The sequence below is a fragment of the Dendrobates tinctorius genome, unplaced genomic scaffold, assembly GCF_039654945.1.
Source record: "Dendrobates tinctorius isolate UK_male_01 unplaced genomic scaffold, ASM3965494v1 ptg000084l, whole genome shotgun sequence".
NCBI classification, from domain to species: domain Eukaryota; kingdom Metazoa; phylum Chordata; class Amphibia; order Anura; family Dendrobatidae; genus Dendrobates; species Dendrobates tinctorius.
In genome coordinates this window covers 19,085,919-19,100,976 of record NW_027361752.1, presented here as the reverse complement: position 1 = coordinate 19,100,976, position 15,058 = coordinate 19,085,919, and the positions used below count along the sequence as shown (strand labels likewise).

The following is a 15,058-nucleotide window of genomic DNA, read 5'->3' as shown; positions in this document are numbered from 1 at the left end:
CGATGTAGCGACGCAGCAGCGGTCATTACTTACCTTTCACACGAAGCGATGCTGACGTCTTCCCGCCCGCGTCCACGCATTGCTCGTCGGCGCCAGCAGGAAGCGCCCGACGAGAAATGGACCCAGCCGATCTCGCGCGATCAGCGACAGACAGCGGGGGAGCCAGTCGGAGGTAAGTATCACACATAGCGATATCGCTGCTGCGTCACAAAATCGGTGACGCTTTAGCGATATTGCTAGCGATATCGCTAAGTGTTAAACCCCCTTAAGGGTTCTTGGGCATTAATACAGAATTTCTACCCCAACTAGGTTACAAAGTTCCTTTTATATGTGGCAGAGGGTCCATGGAGACCCTCCATGGAGATATCTTAGCACAAAAAGTGTAATTCAACACCTAATTTGTCATCAGTCATTGACTTGCTAAGTAATCTTGATCCTCTTAAGTGGAATAACATCTATGACAAGTTATCAAACCGGTGCGTTGTGAGTCGTAATAAACCTGGCTACATCTGTTCTTTGTATGCAACCGTAAAATCAAGTCACCTGTATGCCTCAAGCATTTGTTCTCACTTCCCTGACTGGTAGAAGAGAAAGACTTCACCTTTAGGCTAGAGTCCTCTCTCTTGGTTTCTTAAGAGGGGAGCGCTACCTGTTGAGTAAGTGGAAATAGGACCAATCTAAAGTTTGCATTAGAACTTAGACAATTGTTGACTAAAATCTGTATCTCCCCAGACAAAACCAGGAGGCTCCCATTCAGATTACATGGTTGATCAATTAAATTTCTGTAAGTATTATGGCATTCTCACGAACATCTCTGTTGGTAAGATTGAGAAGTTAACGCTCACCAAGAGGACCACCAAGGAATGTCACAATTGAGCAGGATTGCCCACTTTTAGGCAGACTTTATCTAATGCCCACCTCTTTTTCAACCCGGACACACACAATTTTGCTGGGGTTGTTTTTGGCAAAATTCGGCACCAATGGTATGAGTAATCTATCTTTTACGCCCTCCACCCTCTCAAAAGGCTTTATTAGCCACAGTGATTACTTACGTTGTCTGTGCATTCTTGGTGATAACAATAAACAATTTCCACAGTGTTTGAGACCATAAAACATCACACTTTGTAGTGCCCCTTGTGTAGCATTTCACTTAATTTGTTGTAGTGTCTCAATACTGTTCATTAATAGCTAATGCATAATATGACTCCTATAATGAACACATGATTCAACATTGGAGAATTACTTGGATTTCAAATCTGGGGCTTTTCAGACCTGTCTTGCTCCTTTGCCAGTGTATTACCATTGATGGTGTCACTGGGGATTTCTCCAGGATATAGAAATTCAGCTGTAATCAAATCAGCAGAGCATTCAACTGAGCACAAACCTATGATGGCTTCTCGGCTCCGTTCCACCTTGGAGTAGACGACGCTGCTCAACATGAGCTCATTCAGATGCATTAACAAACAATGCGAGGTATCTGGATATATTAGTATAAAATAAGCACAGTCTATTACCTCTCCTAATCACCGCTTCCTAATGTCTGCCGTCCTGTGCTCCAACGGAGAATGGCTTCCCCATGTTAAAAATATTTAAATCTTTGGTATAAGTATATTTTTCTAATATATTACAGCAGTTAATCATTTTATAGAAAAAAAAATGTAATTTGTGAAATAAAAAATATAGCTATTTTTATGTAAAGGTTGCCCATGTGCTATGCAAATATTCAAGACTGGCAGTCTCCATTTCCATAAGACACAACATTGGCAGTAGTCTACTTGACCATTTCCCTGGCTGATTTCTCATCCACACAGATGCAGAACGTCAGCAACACACATTCAGCGCATGCACAGACACATACGACGTAATCTACCGTATCTACGAATGTGATGGGCACATTCAGCTCCTTTTCTGCATTTTGCAGATATGAAGGCAACTAGGGATTGTCCAGGAGGCGACACATGGATAAATCACCCATGAACCTTTATTTCGCTCATCTTGATGAGGGGGGGTGTTCTGGAGTCAGAGGCTCCTCATTCATGATGAGGTACACAACTCTTCATGAATCAGGAGCATTTGACGTTGGCCTCCATGCATCCTGTAATATTTTATGCTCTGGAATAGGATTTTTGGCATAAGGTACTGGTGTAAAATTTTTGACTTAAGGAAGTAGACGAGTTGTGGGAAAAGAAATCTGTTCGCAGGTTTTTGCAGTGTGATATAGAACAAGAGATCTTGATTCCAGGGATGTGTTACTTTCTAGGCTGTGTGTTGTAGTTTCTATACAATAAATTTTTTAACAGCAGGAGATCATCGCTGCAGGACTAAGTGTCATGTGCAGGCAAGTCTAGCTAATCTGTGTAACTCCGCCCCCAACACTGATTGGCAGCTTGCTGACAATTCACAGTGAACACAGGAAGTAGCCAATCAGTGGTGTGGGCGGGGTTACACACTGCTTAACATTCTGACCAATGCTACATTTACTACAGAGAAAGCAAAGAGTCTATCAAGTCCTGTAAGTGACACATTGCTGGAATCTGGGTGTCTGCCCTTACAACATATAACACTACAACGATTCCCTTTAAATGTGTTTAAATAAGCACTTTGCGTAAATCAAAGGTACAAGTGAATATTAGAAAGTTTGTAATAAAGCTTATCTCTTTCTCCATTTGAAAGTCACTTCTTTGGGATGGCCAAGGATAGCTGTTCCATCAGTTCAATAGAAGTGAATGGAGCTGTGGTCATACAAGTGCGCTACCGCTCCAATTACACAGGAGAATTTGACATCCAAGTTCTCGGGATCGGTGGGATCTCAAAAGTTGGACACCCAATGATCATACATTTATCACATATCCGGTGGATAGATCATAAAAGTATTTAGTGGTAAATTCACTTTAATTTACACTCACAGTATATTATTAACAGCCTTTGGCTCAATCTTGAGTCATGGGGACTTGATGGATGAACTATCTGTAGGAAGATTAACCTTGTGCAAGCCTAGATAGGGCCACCAGGGTCTTCTCCGCTGTTATCTTGATATTATCAAGCCATTGGGTTGCTTGTCTTCCTCTTTTGCTTGTTCCTTCTATTCTTTCGACCATGATGTCCTTCTCCAGTGATTGCTCTCTCTGTATGATGTTTCCAAAATAGGCAAGTCGTGTTCAGTACCTAAATAAGTCATACAGTGCCTACCTGAACACTGCCAGATCGGTACCAAGATATCCACAAACAAGCTGTATACTGTGCTGCTGTCTTTCCATAAGTTTTGGTACCATGGAAGGAATTGGGCTCCAGGTGCCAATGGTGCTCCTTCAGTATTGAATGGAGTAGCACACACATGGTTGCACATCCCTAAGGATGGACTCTCCATGCCCCTAAATATAATTTACTGGTCGAATAGACCATTAACTTGACAGTGATCATTGAAGTTTGCTGGTAATTGCTCTTCCAGGATGGGAGCAGATTTTTTTTTATTAATTGACCTCGTTGCCCCTATGGAGAGCAGACAAGGAATATTTTCATTATCTATAGACCCTCCTCCATCCATCCTGTGTTCTATTTCCATCGACTTGTGAAAAAAAAAGAGTCGGTAGGTGCTAAGTGCCTGATGTCTCCTTGGAAGCACTGGCTCCTAGTAAGTCAATAGGTTACATCCTCTTGTTTTATGGTTCATTAGTTCCACCTTGCATATAGCTCCTAATACCTAATTAATATCACTAGTTCATAGGAAATTGATAAGCTGCCGTATCGTAATGATTGGTTCAGCCCATGAAGTGGCTTACCTCCGTGCGGGTAGGAAGGAAGGGGAATTTAATGCTTCTGTACAGCTGTCTGATGCTTCAGACCTTTACCCTGGACCCAGACATATCCTATGTATTATTCCCTACAATATATGGAAATAATAGCCACACAGAGCCAGTTATTAAATAATTATATTAGATTTAAAGAAAAAATTGAGTTCATTATCTCCTTTGGGTCGTCTGGTACAGATTACAGCTAAGCACAATTATAAGAACGCTGGATCGCAGTAACCTTTTTGCTGTGTATAAAAAGTGGTTTCTTTTACATTTGCTCAGTATTCACAAGGGCATTAATGAGTTTGCAGTTCATGTTATAAGCGAGAGCGGAGAGTGAAGAAGTCTTTTCTATGGAATAGTGCCCATAAGAAGGCGACACGACGTAATGGGGACGACGGCTAATTCGCTTGTAAAATAATTATGCAATTTTTCATTCCAATAATTTAGTTTTTGCTTTGGCCCCCAAAAAAAGTAATTTGTTAAGTAGAATATAGACAATGTTAAAGCCAATGTTTAATCAGAAAACTACCTATTGTTTAAATCCGTGTTCCTTGTTGAATCCTTATTTTTCATTTTATTTTATGTTTTTCTTATCACTAATTAATATAAAAAACCTGTTAATCTTGCAATTTTTTACAATAGCTACTTTTTTAGGGGGTGGGGTGGCATGGGGTTGTAACACTAGACATATCATTTTTAAGGGTGCAACATTTCAAAATAAAAGAAAGTAAAGTTATATTATTTCTTATTCATTTTTTAACAATTCTAAACTCTGTACCCCTAGGAAATGGCATCGCTAGTGCCAAAAAAGAAAAATTCAGGGCGGCAGTGCACCTGCCATATTCTTCTGACCTGGACAAACACCACTTTGAAATGTATCGACGTCAACAAGATGCTGGTGTAGTTGGATCTTGGAGTAAAGCAGGGAGCCATGGACTCTCTGCCTCACTCTTCTGTCCTGTAGGCTGCTGCCACCATTAGGCATTGATCTCTGAATTTTATTTTTTCAAACGGGGAGATACCAATGTGGCAATATTTTGTATGGGGCACTCAGAGGACATCATTGATTTTTAAAGGTCACAACAGAGGCAATAATATTTTCTAAAAAGAGCTTATAACTGGGATTTAGGGTTTTATTGCTCAATTCTTGCCCTGCCTCAAGAGATAATAACCCCTGATACGCCACTACTTGTTCCTGGGTTCAGTTTCTAGAATCTACCAACATTTTTATAAAGTTTACTTCTGCTCCCTCTGGTCCCATAGATTTTACTCACTTCTCCAAGAATACACTAAAACTAAGGGCGCTTTCACGCATTTGTTTTTTGATATGGGTGCTATGCATTATTTTTGAGGCTAGATCATGGAGCCATTGCAACACGTCCATTTTTTTTTCAGACAGTTTGTCTACAAAAAAAATGGAAGCTTGTTCCACTTTGACGCATATAGTATAAAAACACCTGATACACACAGAGTAAATGTCCACAAATTATCTTGTATGAAAAACATATACAAGTTTATTAAGTAGAACAACAATTCAGAATATGTACCATTTTCCCTGTCCCTCTGCCCACAGGTGGAGATATTCATCCAGTTGGTATCTAGTGATTTTAAGACTATTATGAACAATAAGAAGAGGGATAATCTAGCCCCTGATCATCTTAGGGCCTTAGAGGAGATTAAAATGTTGGATGATATGGTAATTAAACCTGCGGGCAAGGGGGGGAACGTGGTGATCTGGCCGGTAGAGAAATACGAGTGTGAGGCATTTAAACAGCTCCGCAACAAAGACTCAATTACATGAAAGTCCCCTTATTCCATTTAAAACAAAATTGACAAATCTCTTGGAGATGGCATTTGAGAGAGGCGTTATCCCAAAAAATGTATTCGAGGGTCTGGTGCTGGATTACCTTCCTCCTAGGGAGTGTGATGTCATGCTTGGAAGCAATGAAGGATCTCTCTATCAGGTAAATCTAGCACACAGCACAGTTCCCACTCCAGGCCAGCAGAGAGAGCTTTGAACCAAACTGGGGGAGGAGCTGCTCTCTGTGGCCAGGAAAAGGAAGTTAGAGGAGTTCGTGTGGAGAAGGCGAAGTGTGTGGACGTGGGAGAGAGGAGCTGGAGTATTGAGCGGAATTCAGGCTCACTTCTAGCTGTAGCGCATGGTCTGGAGTCCAGTATCTGAGGTTGTATGGATGCTGATGTTCCTGCAACAGAAACAGGAGGAAGAGAAGGCTGTAAATGCTCTGTTCCCACATAAGACTCGGAGGCACAGCAGCAACGTGTGTGAGCCAGAAAGAGGAGGCTATGGCTGCCTGCCATACGAGGGGAGTTCCAAAGAGAGCAAGCAAGGGGAATTTCAGTGTAACTCAGTACTGCAAGTGCCTCAGATAAGCGCTAGAAAGGCGACTACACAACCCATTTGCATAGAGAGATTCCTAAGTTGCTTCCAGGCTGATCAACTCCTGTTCCATCTGTAATCTGAATCCTGGACTGCACTTACAAAGCAAAGTAAAGGTAAAGGAAACTGCACCCTGTTGTGCCATTGCACTCTTCCTGCAAACCCTCCAGCACTGCTGCATCTCTGTGCCAGACACTACACCCTCTTCCTCAACACCTATTACCACTGCCCTGGGGCTACAGCTCTACCTGTGGGGAGCTCTTCCATCTTGTTGCCTTATACCATCTGTCCCAGAGGATCTGCCTGCAGTGTCGGCTTAACCCCTTCATTGCTAAGCACAACAGGTGGTGTCACGTATCATCCACCTATAAACTTTATTCAGCCACGTTTCACCCCTTTTGCATGGACGCCCAGGGCCACAGACCGGGTCACCGCCACCGTGACACATCCCTCTGAGACACCAGCCCGGTACCGAGTAACCCCACTGCCCTGGCGGGTGATCCATTACCACCATACATGCAATGGTAGATCACCGGTTATTATTTCTTTGATCTTAGTAATGAACTTTTCCTTTCCTTTTACATTTGCCATAACCACTTCTTCTATTCATTCATGGTCTATGCGGAATGTATCCTACAGATATCTTTGTCTCACTGCTTTTCTAGCCCCCTCCTCACATTTAACCACCTCTACACAAACCATATAGAGCTGCAACCCTATAAACAATAACGATGCTCCCACGTGCCCTGGAAAATAACAGCTCCCTCCTTTTTAACAGCGCCCTCCTTTTTAACAGCGCCCTCCTTTTGTTCCCCACACAGTAGTAATGCCCCTTTTCTGCTTCTGCAAATTGATAATGTCCCTCCGTACCGCCTTATAGTTTTACACCACCCTACAGTAATAGTGTCCCCCATTGCCTCATTGTAATAATAATGTCTCCCTGTCCTCAGTTTATCAGGCCTCTTTAGTAGTAATGGACCTCATAATAATCATAACAATATTAATAATTTCCCTCGACCTTCTAATAATAATTATACACCTCAAGACTCTTTTCAATAATTTCTCACATTGTCCCTTCTTTTATTAATGACCCCTCCAGTCCCAGTGTACCTCTTTATGATAATAACCAGTCCAGTGTGACTCCTTTTTGACAGTATCCTTTCCCTGTTATCTTCCTTTCGTTTAACAGTGTCATCCCCAGCGTGGTTCTCCTCCTTTTGACAATGTCCAGCTCGATGTGCCTACCATTCTGATGAAATCTCCCGTTCAGTGTGCCTATCAACAATGTCCCCTCAGTGTGTTTCCTTTCCTTTTGACAATGTCCCACTCATTGTGCCTCCCCTTCTTTTGATAATGTCTCCCCACCATGTCTCCTTTTGACAGTGTCCACTGTGCCTCCTTCCTTTTGATTATGACCCTCTCGTGAGCCACTTATTACTATTAATAAAATCCCCCTGTGATTACTTAAAGAATAAAATAAACTCATCCTCGTCTCCCCCTGCTCCCGTGCCGAGGAGTGACCCATTCCTACTCTGCATTCTGTGGGCTGGCTCGGGTGGTGAAATATTGTGATGTCACTGTTTGATATCTGCTTCGGGTTGCCAACGTTTTTGCATGGCGGACATTGTCGGCCGCCTGCCTTACTGAGCTGTAGATGGCTCTATGCTCAGCTACAGTTTTTTACAGTATCAGAGTCCTAATGATGTCAAAAGCATTAAAAATGTTGCTGGCCGATGCAGCCCACAGCCAGACCAGCCCATCTGGCATTTGTGAGAATTGCCAGACAGCCAGTCCTGCTCTGCCTCTGAATATGTACAGTAGCTATTAACAATAATAAAAAATAAATAGTAGTAGACAATAAGAACACCATTTAATCTCTACGAGTTTGACCTCTGCTCGCATAGTACTGCCTTTATTTTATATAGTTGATAGAAACCTATATAACACATTTTGGTCATATGTATAATATACAAATCCATGCAGCCATATGTTCTGGCTTATCCCCAGCCCATCACTTCACGCCGTACACCCTGCCAAATGGAGTTAAAGGGTTTCTGCAGTAAACACCAGATAAAAGAACAAGTATATTGGACATAAAAAGAACGCCGACCCAAAGGAGCCATCTTTTCCAGATAATTATGCTCAAGATGGCAGCTAATTGTTTCCTTAACGATCTCGGCGTCCCTGCCTCGACAATCATTTTATGACACTTTCTTTTATATCATTAATACTCTGAGCATTGAAAGCAATTATGCCGCTCTTATATCGTATATATTCCTTTTTGGATTTTTTCTTCATTAACTCGGTGGAGTTGTAGGCTAGATGAAATAGCACCTATGGGTCACATTGACTGATGAGAGGGTTTTACTGTTTGCTTTGTAAAAAATGTAATTGGGCTCCTTATTAACCCCCTTTGTCTTTTCTGTATTGTAGAATAACACATATCGATCGCCAAATACAAACAGCCCCGGAAAATCATTACTAGTTCAGGATCAGCGCCTCATTTATATCACTAATAAAATATATCTATTCTGTTCTAATAAAACAGATAATTAGAGTATTGAATGGAAATGCGAACACACGGGTGGGGGAATATATAAGTACACATCAAATCATCTCAAGGTTATTTGGTTATGTAAACTTGTACTTTATATTTCATTCTCTAGTGTTTTATGCAGCCTGCAATTTATTATATTGTGCCGATTGCTAAGATGAAGCAGATCTAACAGATTTCACAATACGGTATTAGATAAATCTCGCAGACCTGATGAGGCTGGTGTTCTTACTTTGAGAATCCACACCAGAACGATTGCATAATTCTGATATTAGCATGATCATTTTATGAACTGTGCGAGACCTCATGAGTACAAGTGTACACAGTTTGCGCTCACCCAGCATGGCTGACAGCTGCAGCTTGTACTGAGCAGTGTTGGGTCTCAGCAGTGAGGAGGACATTGATGGGATGTCAATCAGGCTAGCTGGGTGGAAATTGAGCTTAAGCTTCCGCAGAGGATCATACAGCTACAGTCATTCTGACATGGATTTTCATAGAAAGTACAACAGCCTCATCAGGTTTAAGAAATCTATTTAATTTTTCTGGTGACGGATCCACTTAAACAGAATAGCAAAATAAACTATTAACACCGCTTCTATTACACAATTTCTGTATATGTGTGTGTGTACAGTATATATATGTGTTTGTCTATATACAGTTGTGCTCAAAAGTTTACATACCCCAGCAGAATTTTTTGCTTTCTTAACCTTCCAAGGTATGTAAACTTATGAGCACAACTGTAAATAGACAAACACATATATACATACTTCAGAGAATATGAATGATAACACCAAAACTTTTTTCTCCACTCATGGATAGCGGTTGGGTGAAGCCTTTTATTGTCAAACTACGGTGTTTTCTCTTTGTAAATCCTAAGGACCCTTTTTCCACAGTTTGCCCCAGCAATGTGACAATGTGTTTGGGAATCAATCTTTCGCAGTATTGAGCTGTGCATTAGAATGACTGTAGAAACCAAGAACTGACTATTAGTACAACCTTGGCCAAAATGTTCAGCGCACCTTTGTTTGCCCCTACTTGTATCTCTCCCGCCCCCTCTGCCTTGATTGACATCTCTGCCTTGATTGACATCTCTGGCTTTATAGGAGCCGTCGGAGGGCAGAGATAGATGGCAGCTAGTAGATGTGAAGGTGGACTGACCGGTTTGGCAATGCCAAAGCTGAACCCAGCACCCAAGCTTTGTTTGAACAGTCATTTCCTTTATAAAAATACAGGTGTTATTTGTCCAAATGTGCCAAGTGTCTGAATTGCCGCCACCAGAGTTGGATGAGGGCTCCCCAATGCTATATTACAATAAGTCCGATAGATTTTAAGGTGAGCCGCAAAAAAAAAAATCAATCATCTCTTCAGCCTCGCGTGCCGGCTCCCATTGATCTATAACTCGACCTCTGTATTAGGTTTAATGGCCCATGAAGATATTACTTCTCTCTTGCCTGAACCGCTAACAGTTTATGAATCCATAGTTGTATCTAACACATTAATTTAGTCCAAATTACACTTGCGCTGATAAAATTGTACCTGCTGATACGTGGCGCTTAGGATTGCATTTTTATAGCGTAAATTGCAATAAGCTCGGTCGGCTCAGACTTGCAAACTTTCGCGGCATTAATTGCAGTTGATTTGGATGTGACTAATTAATTTTTGCTTCAGCAAATTAGTTTTATTCTTCATTAGTCTCCAGTAGGAGGAAGACATTGTAGATCATTACATCTTTGTCTGCAGAACAATGGCGGGCTGCAGGTCACCCTCATGGCTTGTCTTCCATCTCATTAGTGGCGCTGACAGTATTGTTCCTGGAACACCTGCTTTCACAGACCTTCCAGTACAAACATACCTGTGGCTTCCCGTATATATTATCCACCGGAGTGCGAGGTTTTTAGGACCGACACTGATAAGTATCATCCAATAAATTGCAATTACGCTTTTAACCAGGATTTGGAAATGCTTAGAATTCTGGAATTGCCTACGATTGCGTTCATTTCCGATGATCTTGGGCAAATTTTTAGTCAATGGAAAACGATGTAACTCAAGAATGGGGCAAAAGTCATCCAACTTTATTAATGACAAGCGAGCCTGTTTAGCCCTCATCCCAGAAAATAGTAGTGATGTAGCCTAGCCTTTTGTGTTCTGTGTGCAGACGCCATTTATATTGCTGACCCAATAGTCAATTTTGCAACTTGAGCCAAATCTTACAAAATTACACAAAATACACAATCATAGGCTGGGGTCACACTTGCCAGTGCAATGCGAGAAACTTGCGCAAGTCTCTCACATCAATACCCAGCACTCGGGACCGCAGTGTGCGGCTGCATAGAAATACATGCAGCCGCACACTTTGGTCCCGAGTGCGGGCGGCAGTAACGGGTACTGATGCGAGTTTCTCGCATCACGCTTGCAAGTGTGACCCAGCCTTACACACATATACGGAATATCAATACATGCAATACGTGTTTTCCTAACCTTTTGCTCTAAGCTTATCATAGCCTGAGATAGAGGAACATAACCAGCGTTTAAATAAAATGTTTTTGTGATACTCTGTCACAAGATGTTTTTGCCACATCTGTCTCAGTGGTTGTAATGTAAGTTACAACTAACTTGTCAGGAATTGCATTGTGAGGGTGAACGCATCAATGCAAGCACATGACATTTTTACACAATTTTTTTTTCCTTTTTTTCTGCAGCTGCGACGTTCACACTTGACAGTAAAAGTGTGTTTTTGTTGCAGACTACATGTGTGACTTGTCTACAGCACATGTTAAAGAAGTACTCCTCCTCTTCTTCCTCCTCTTCCTCCTCCTCCCATCAAATTTTATATCCTCTTAATATATTGCAATCATCATATTATACAGCACTGTGTTCTTACAATTGCTCATTTTGCCTTTCTACCCTGCTAATTCTTCTCTTCTATCTGCTTTATGTATGAACAGTTAGTCTCTTCTCCCTGCATTTATCATTCCCCTCCTCAATTCCTGACCCAGCTTCTCCTCCTCCCCCTGCCATGGACTTTTGCTGTGACACATGACTCATACAGGGAAAATTGACCTCCTGTTTCTACATATAGCAGAGAAGAATTCAGCTAGTCAGTTTTAGTCATGTGAAGTCATAGACCTAATGGAAAAGAGAAGATTATTTTGGTAGAAGGGAAAAATGAGCAATTGTAAGTACATAATGCCATATAATATGCTGACTGCAATATATTCAGAGGGCATAAAGTATGATGGAAGTGCTTTTTTAAAACAGTTAGTTGTAAAACGCAGCTGCTTTTCTTCAGGAAAAAAACACTGCAAGACGCCATGTGTGAACATATCCATTTCCTAACATAGCAACCCACTGTATATAGTGTAATTCGCTTTATAGTATCTTTAAAGGGATTCCCCCCTACTTCAAAATGTTTTATCAAAGAGCCCAATGTGGGGTATAAAAGGAAAAGAAATTCTATATTCACCTCCAGGAGTGGCACTGCTCCTCTACTCTCGCTACTATGACATCCATTAGTATCAACATCCAGAGAGGGTATCAAAGGAGCACTGCGACTAATGAGCAGCTGCTGATGTGTCTAAGCTTCTTTTAAAAAGTGGGGAAAACCCTTTAATGGCACTTGTGATATTATCATAAGGTATAAGGTGTGCTATCATTACAGATAAGGAAGGAAAAGTGTTCATAGTGTTCAGTTTCGACCTCTGGTAGAGCCTTCTTTTGCAGCTGAAAGTCACTTATTTGACCGTCATTTTTGGCCCAACACCTCATGGGCGTTTCTGATGCCTCCTAGACTCCTAGGTCGAGCCTACAGCTACATCATGACATCTTTGGGCCTAGGATGCAAGAGAGGCACTCATGAGGATGTCAGCTGGAGAAGTCTAGCCGAGCGGCAACCTAGGATAGGACCAGAGGTCTGAACTGGGCATCTCAAATCTTTTTGCACAAACCTTATCTAACAAAGAAGTCAGAGAGTCAAGAGTTATTATCAAGTCTTTCCTTTGCGGAAGACACTGATTTGGTTTATCACCTTCTCTAAGTACCTTGGCTATATCAAAGTGGCTTGTTGGAGCAAATTTCATCTCTCCTGCTTTTCTAGTCCCCCTTACGCCCCAGCTACTTCCTTGGGATAGTGATCTGCTCCACCACTGCTTCAAGTAATGTCCCCAAGTAATATCTATATCTCCAGTTGATAAGCCCCATGACAACTGCTACGACGTCTGACCTGTAAGTTCCGCCCTTTCTTACTATAAAATGATGTAACGCAGAAATCTGATTGGCTGCCATGTGCTCCACAATCTATAGGTGACGTGAGTGTCCTTTTAATGCCATTTTTCTTACATTTTCTCTGCCATTAAAATATATTATTACATTTATACAGATATATATATTTTTTGCAGGAAATCGTAATGAAGTTGTAATCACCGAAAATAACAACAGCATCACCGAGCAGATAACTGATGTTGTAAAACAACCGGCCTTCATCGCAGGAATTGGGGGTGCATGCTGGGTAATTCTCATGGGATTCAGCATATGGCTGTACTGGCGCAGAAAGAAGAGAAAGGGACTCAGCAACTATGCCGGTAAGAGATGAAATAAGACATGCAGTGCAAGCTTCATCCTGGGATGAGGATGCAATAATCATGAATGACGTGAAATGCGTTTTGTGCAGTGAAGTATCTTGGGTACCCAACAAAGTCTGTGAGCCAGCAGTGATTCTATATAAAAACAGAACTTGTAGTGAACCATGTCGAATTTAAAGTGATAGATATGTTGTGGAGGAAGCCAATTGTTGGAAAATGTACCCAAGTAATTATTATATGTCTTCTCACCAGTGCTAAAACAGCAGAAAACTGAAAGGGAATCTGTCAGTAGGAGCCACCCTCCTAAGCCGTCTATATGGGCATGAAGGTCATAGGAAGCTGAATAAACTGATACCCCGATATCTGCGATCCGATGCCTCATTCCAGAGAAATCAATGTTTTCTTTATATGTAAATGAGCTGTTAAGATCTATGGGCCGGACATAGATCTCCTCGAGAATCTGCCTCCAAAACTTATTTTAAATGAAAGGAGAGTTACCAGTGTGAGACATGTAATGACTGTTGTCTGTTGCCCTCATCCACATTTCCCACATGTTTTAAAATAAGTTCTGGAATCAGATTCTCAAGGTCATTGCCCTGTCCATAAATCTTAACAGCTCATTTACATATTAAAATGTGGATTTTGCTGGAATAAATCATTACATTGCCAATATCAAGGTATCATTTTATTCAACTTTCTCTGACCTGTGTGGTTAGGAGGGCTGATCCTACTGACAGATTCCCTTCATTCTCATTTTGCCCTCTAGAATCTGTAGAACATCTTATTGTAGTCTCTGCATACATCTATCGACTGGGGAACAATCCGATATATAAACCATATACTTAATGCTACAGCAAATGGAATTTTCTGTGATCAGTTTTGTATATAAGTTATTATAAGTAGAAAACTGGTAGGAGACAGAAAAGTAGGTAGATACATAGATAGACAATAGATATGAGATAGATAGATAGATAGATAGATAGATAGATAGATAGATAGATAGAAAATAGGTGCTTGACAAAGACCGTACTGTGAAGTCAAAACGTTGCACCACTGCTGGATTAAAGTCTACAATTTTTCCTTGAACTGGAGTGCTGCCTGATTTTTTTTCCATTTAGATAGATAGATAGATATACAGATAAAGAAATAGATAGATATAATAGATAGATAAGATAGATAGACAGATAGATGATAGTAGATAGATAAAGAAATAGAAAGATGATAGATAGATAGGAGATAGATAGATAGATAGATAGATAGATAGATAGATAGATAGATAGATAGATAGATAGATAGATAGATAATGGATAGGTCATCATTTAATAAACAGTAGAAAGATCAATATTGTGTTTCATGGTGAAACATTGGTATAACACTGAGAGAATAAATACATGTCCACTTTCATATGAAGATGGAATACTACATTTTTTTTGGGATTCTTTGAACAACTTTGTAATTGCCTTGATTGGTGCTTCCATATTGTTTTATAACACTGCTACTTTAACAGATAGATAGATAGATAGATAGATAGATAGATAACACTGCTACTTTAACAGATAGATAGTTAGATAGATAGATAGATAGATATGGGATAGATAGATATGGGATAGATAGATAGATAGATAGATAGATAGATAGATAGATAGATATGCAGGTTTCTGTGTATTGCCATTCTCTAGTAAGATAACTCCTCTCTTTATTCCTCCACCACCACATCTCCAGTAAGACGCTGACC

The 15,058-nt window shown here is 40.8% G+C and overlaps 1 protein-coding gene across 10 annotated transcripts in view; it reads left to right on the top strand.

Moving 5' to 3' along the window:
• ROBO2 (roundabout guidance receptor 2) overlaps positions 1-15,058 on the top strand; it is a 582,091-nt gene that overhangs the window by 512,422 nt on the left and 54,611 nt on the right. For all 10 annotated transcript variants that reach the window (XM_073584464.1, XM_073584461.1, XM_073584462.1 and 7 more), the window contains exon 17: positions 13,141-13,323. In XM_073584464.1, coding sequence (XP_073440565.1) covers positions 13,141-13,323 — 183 coding nt within the window. The remainder of the gene's footprint in view (positions 1-13,140; positions 13,324-15,058) is intronic.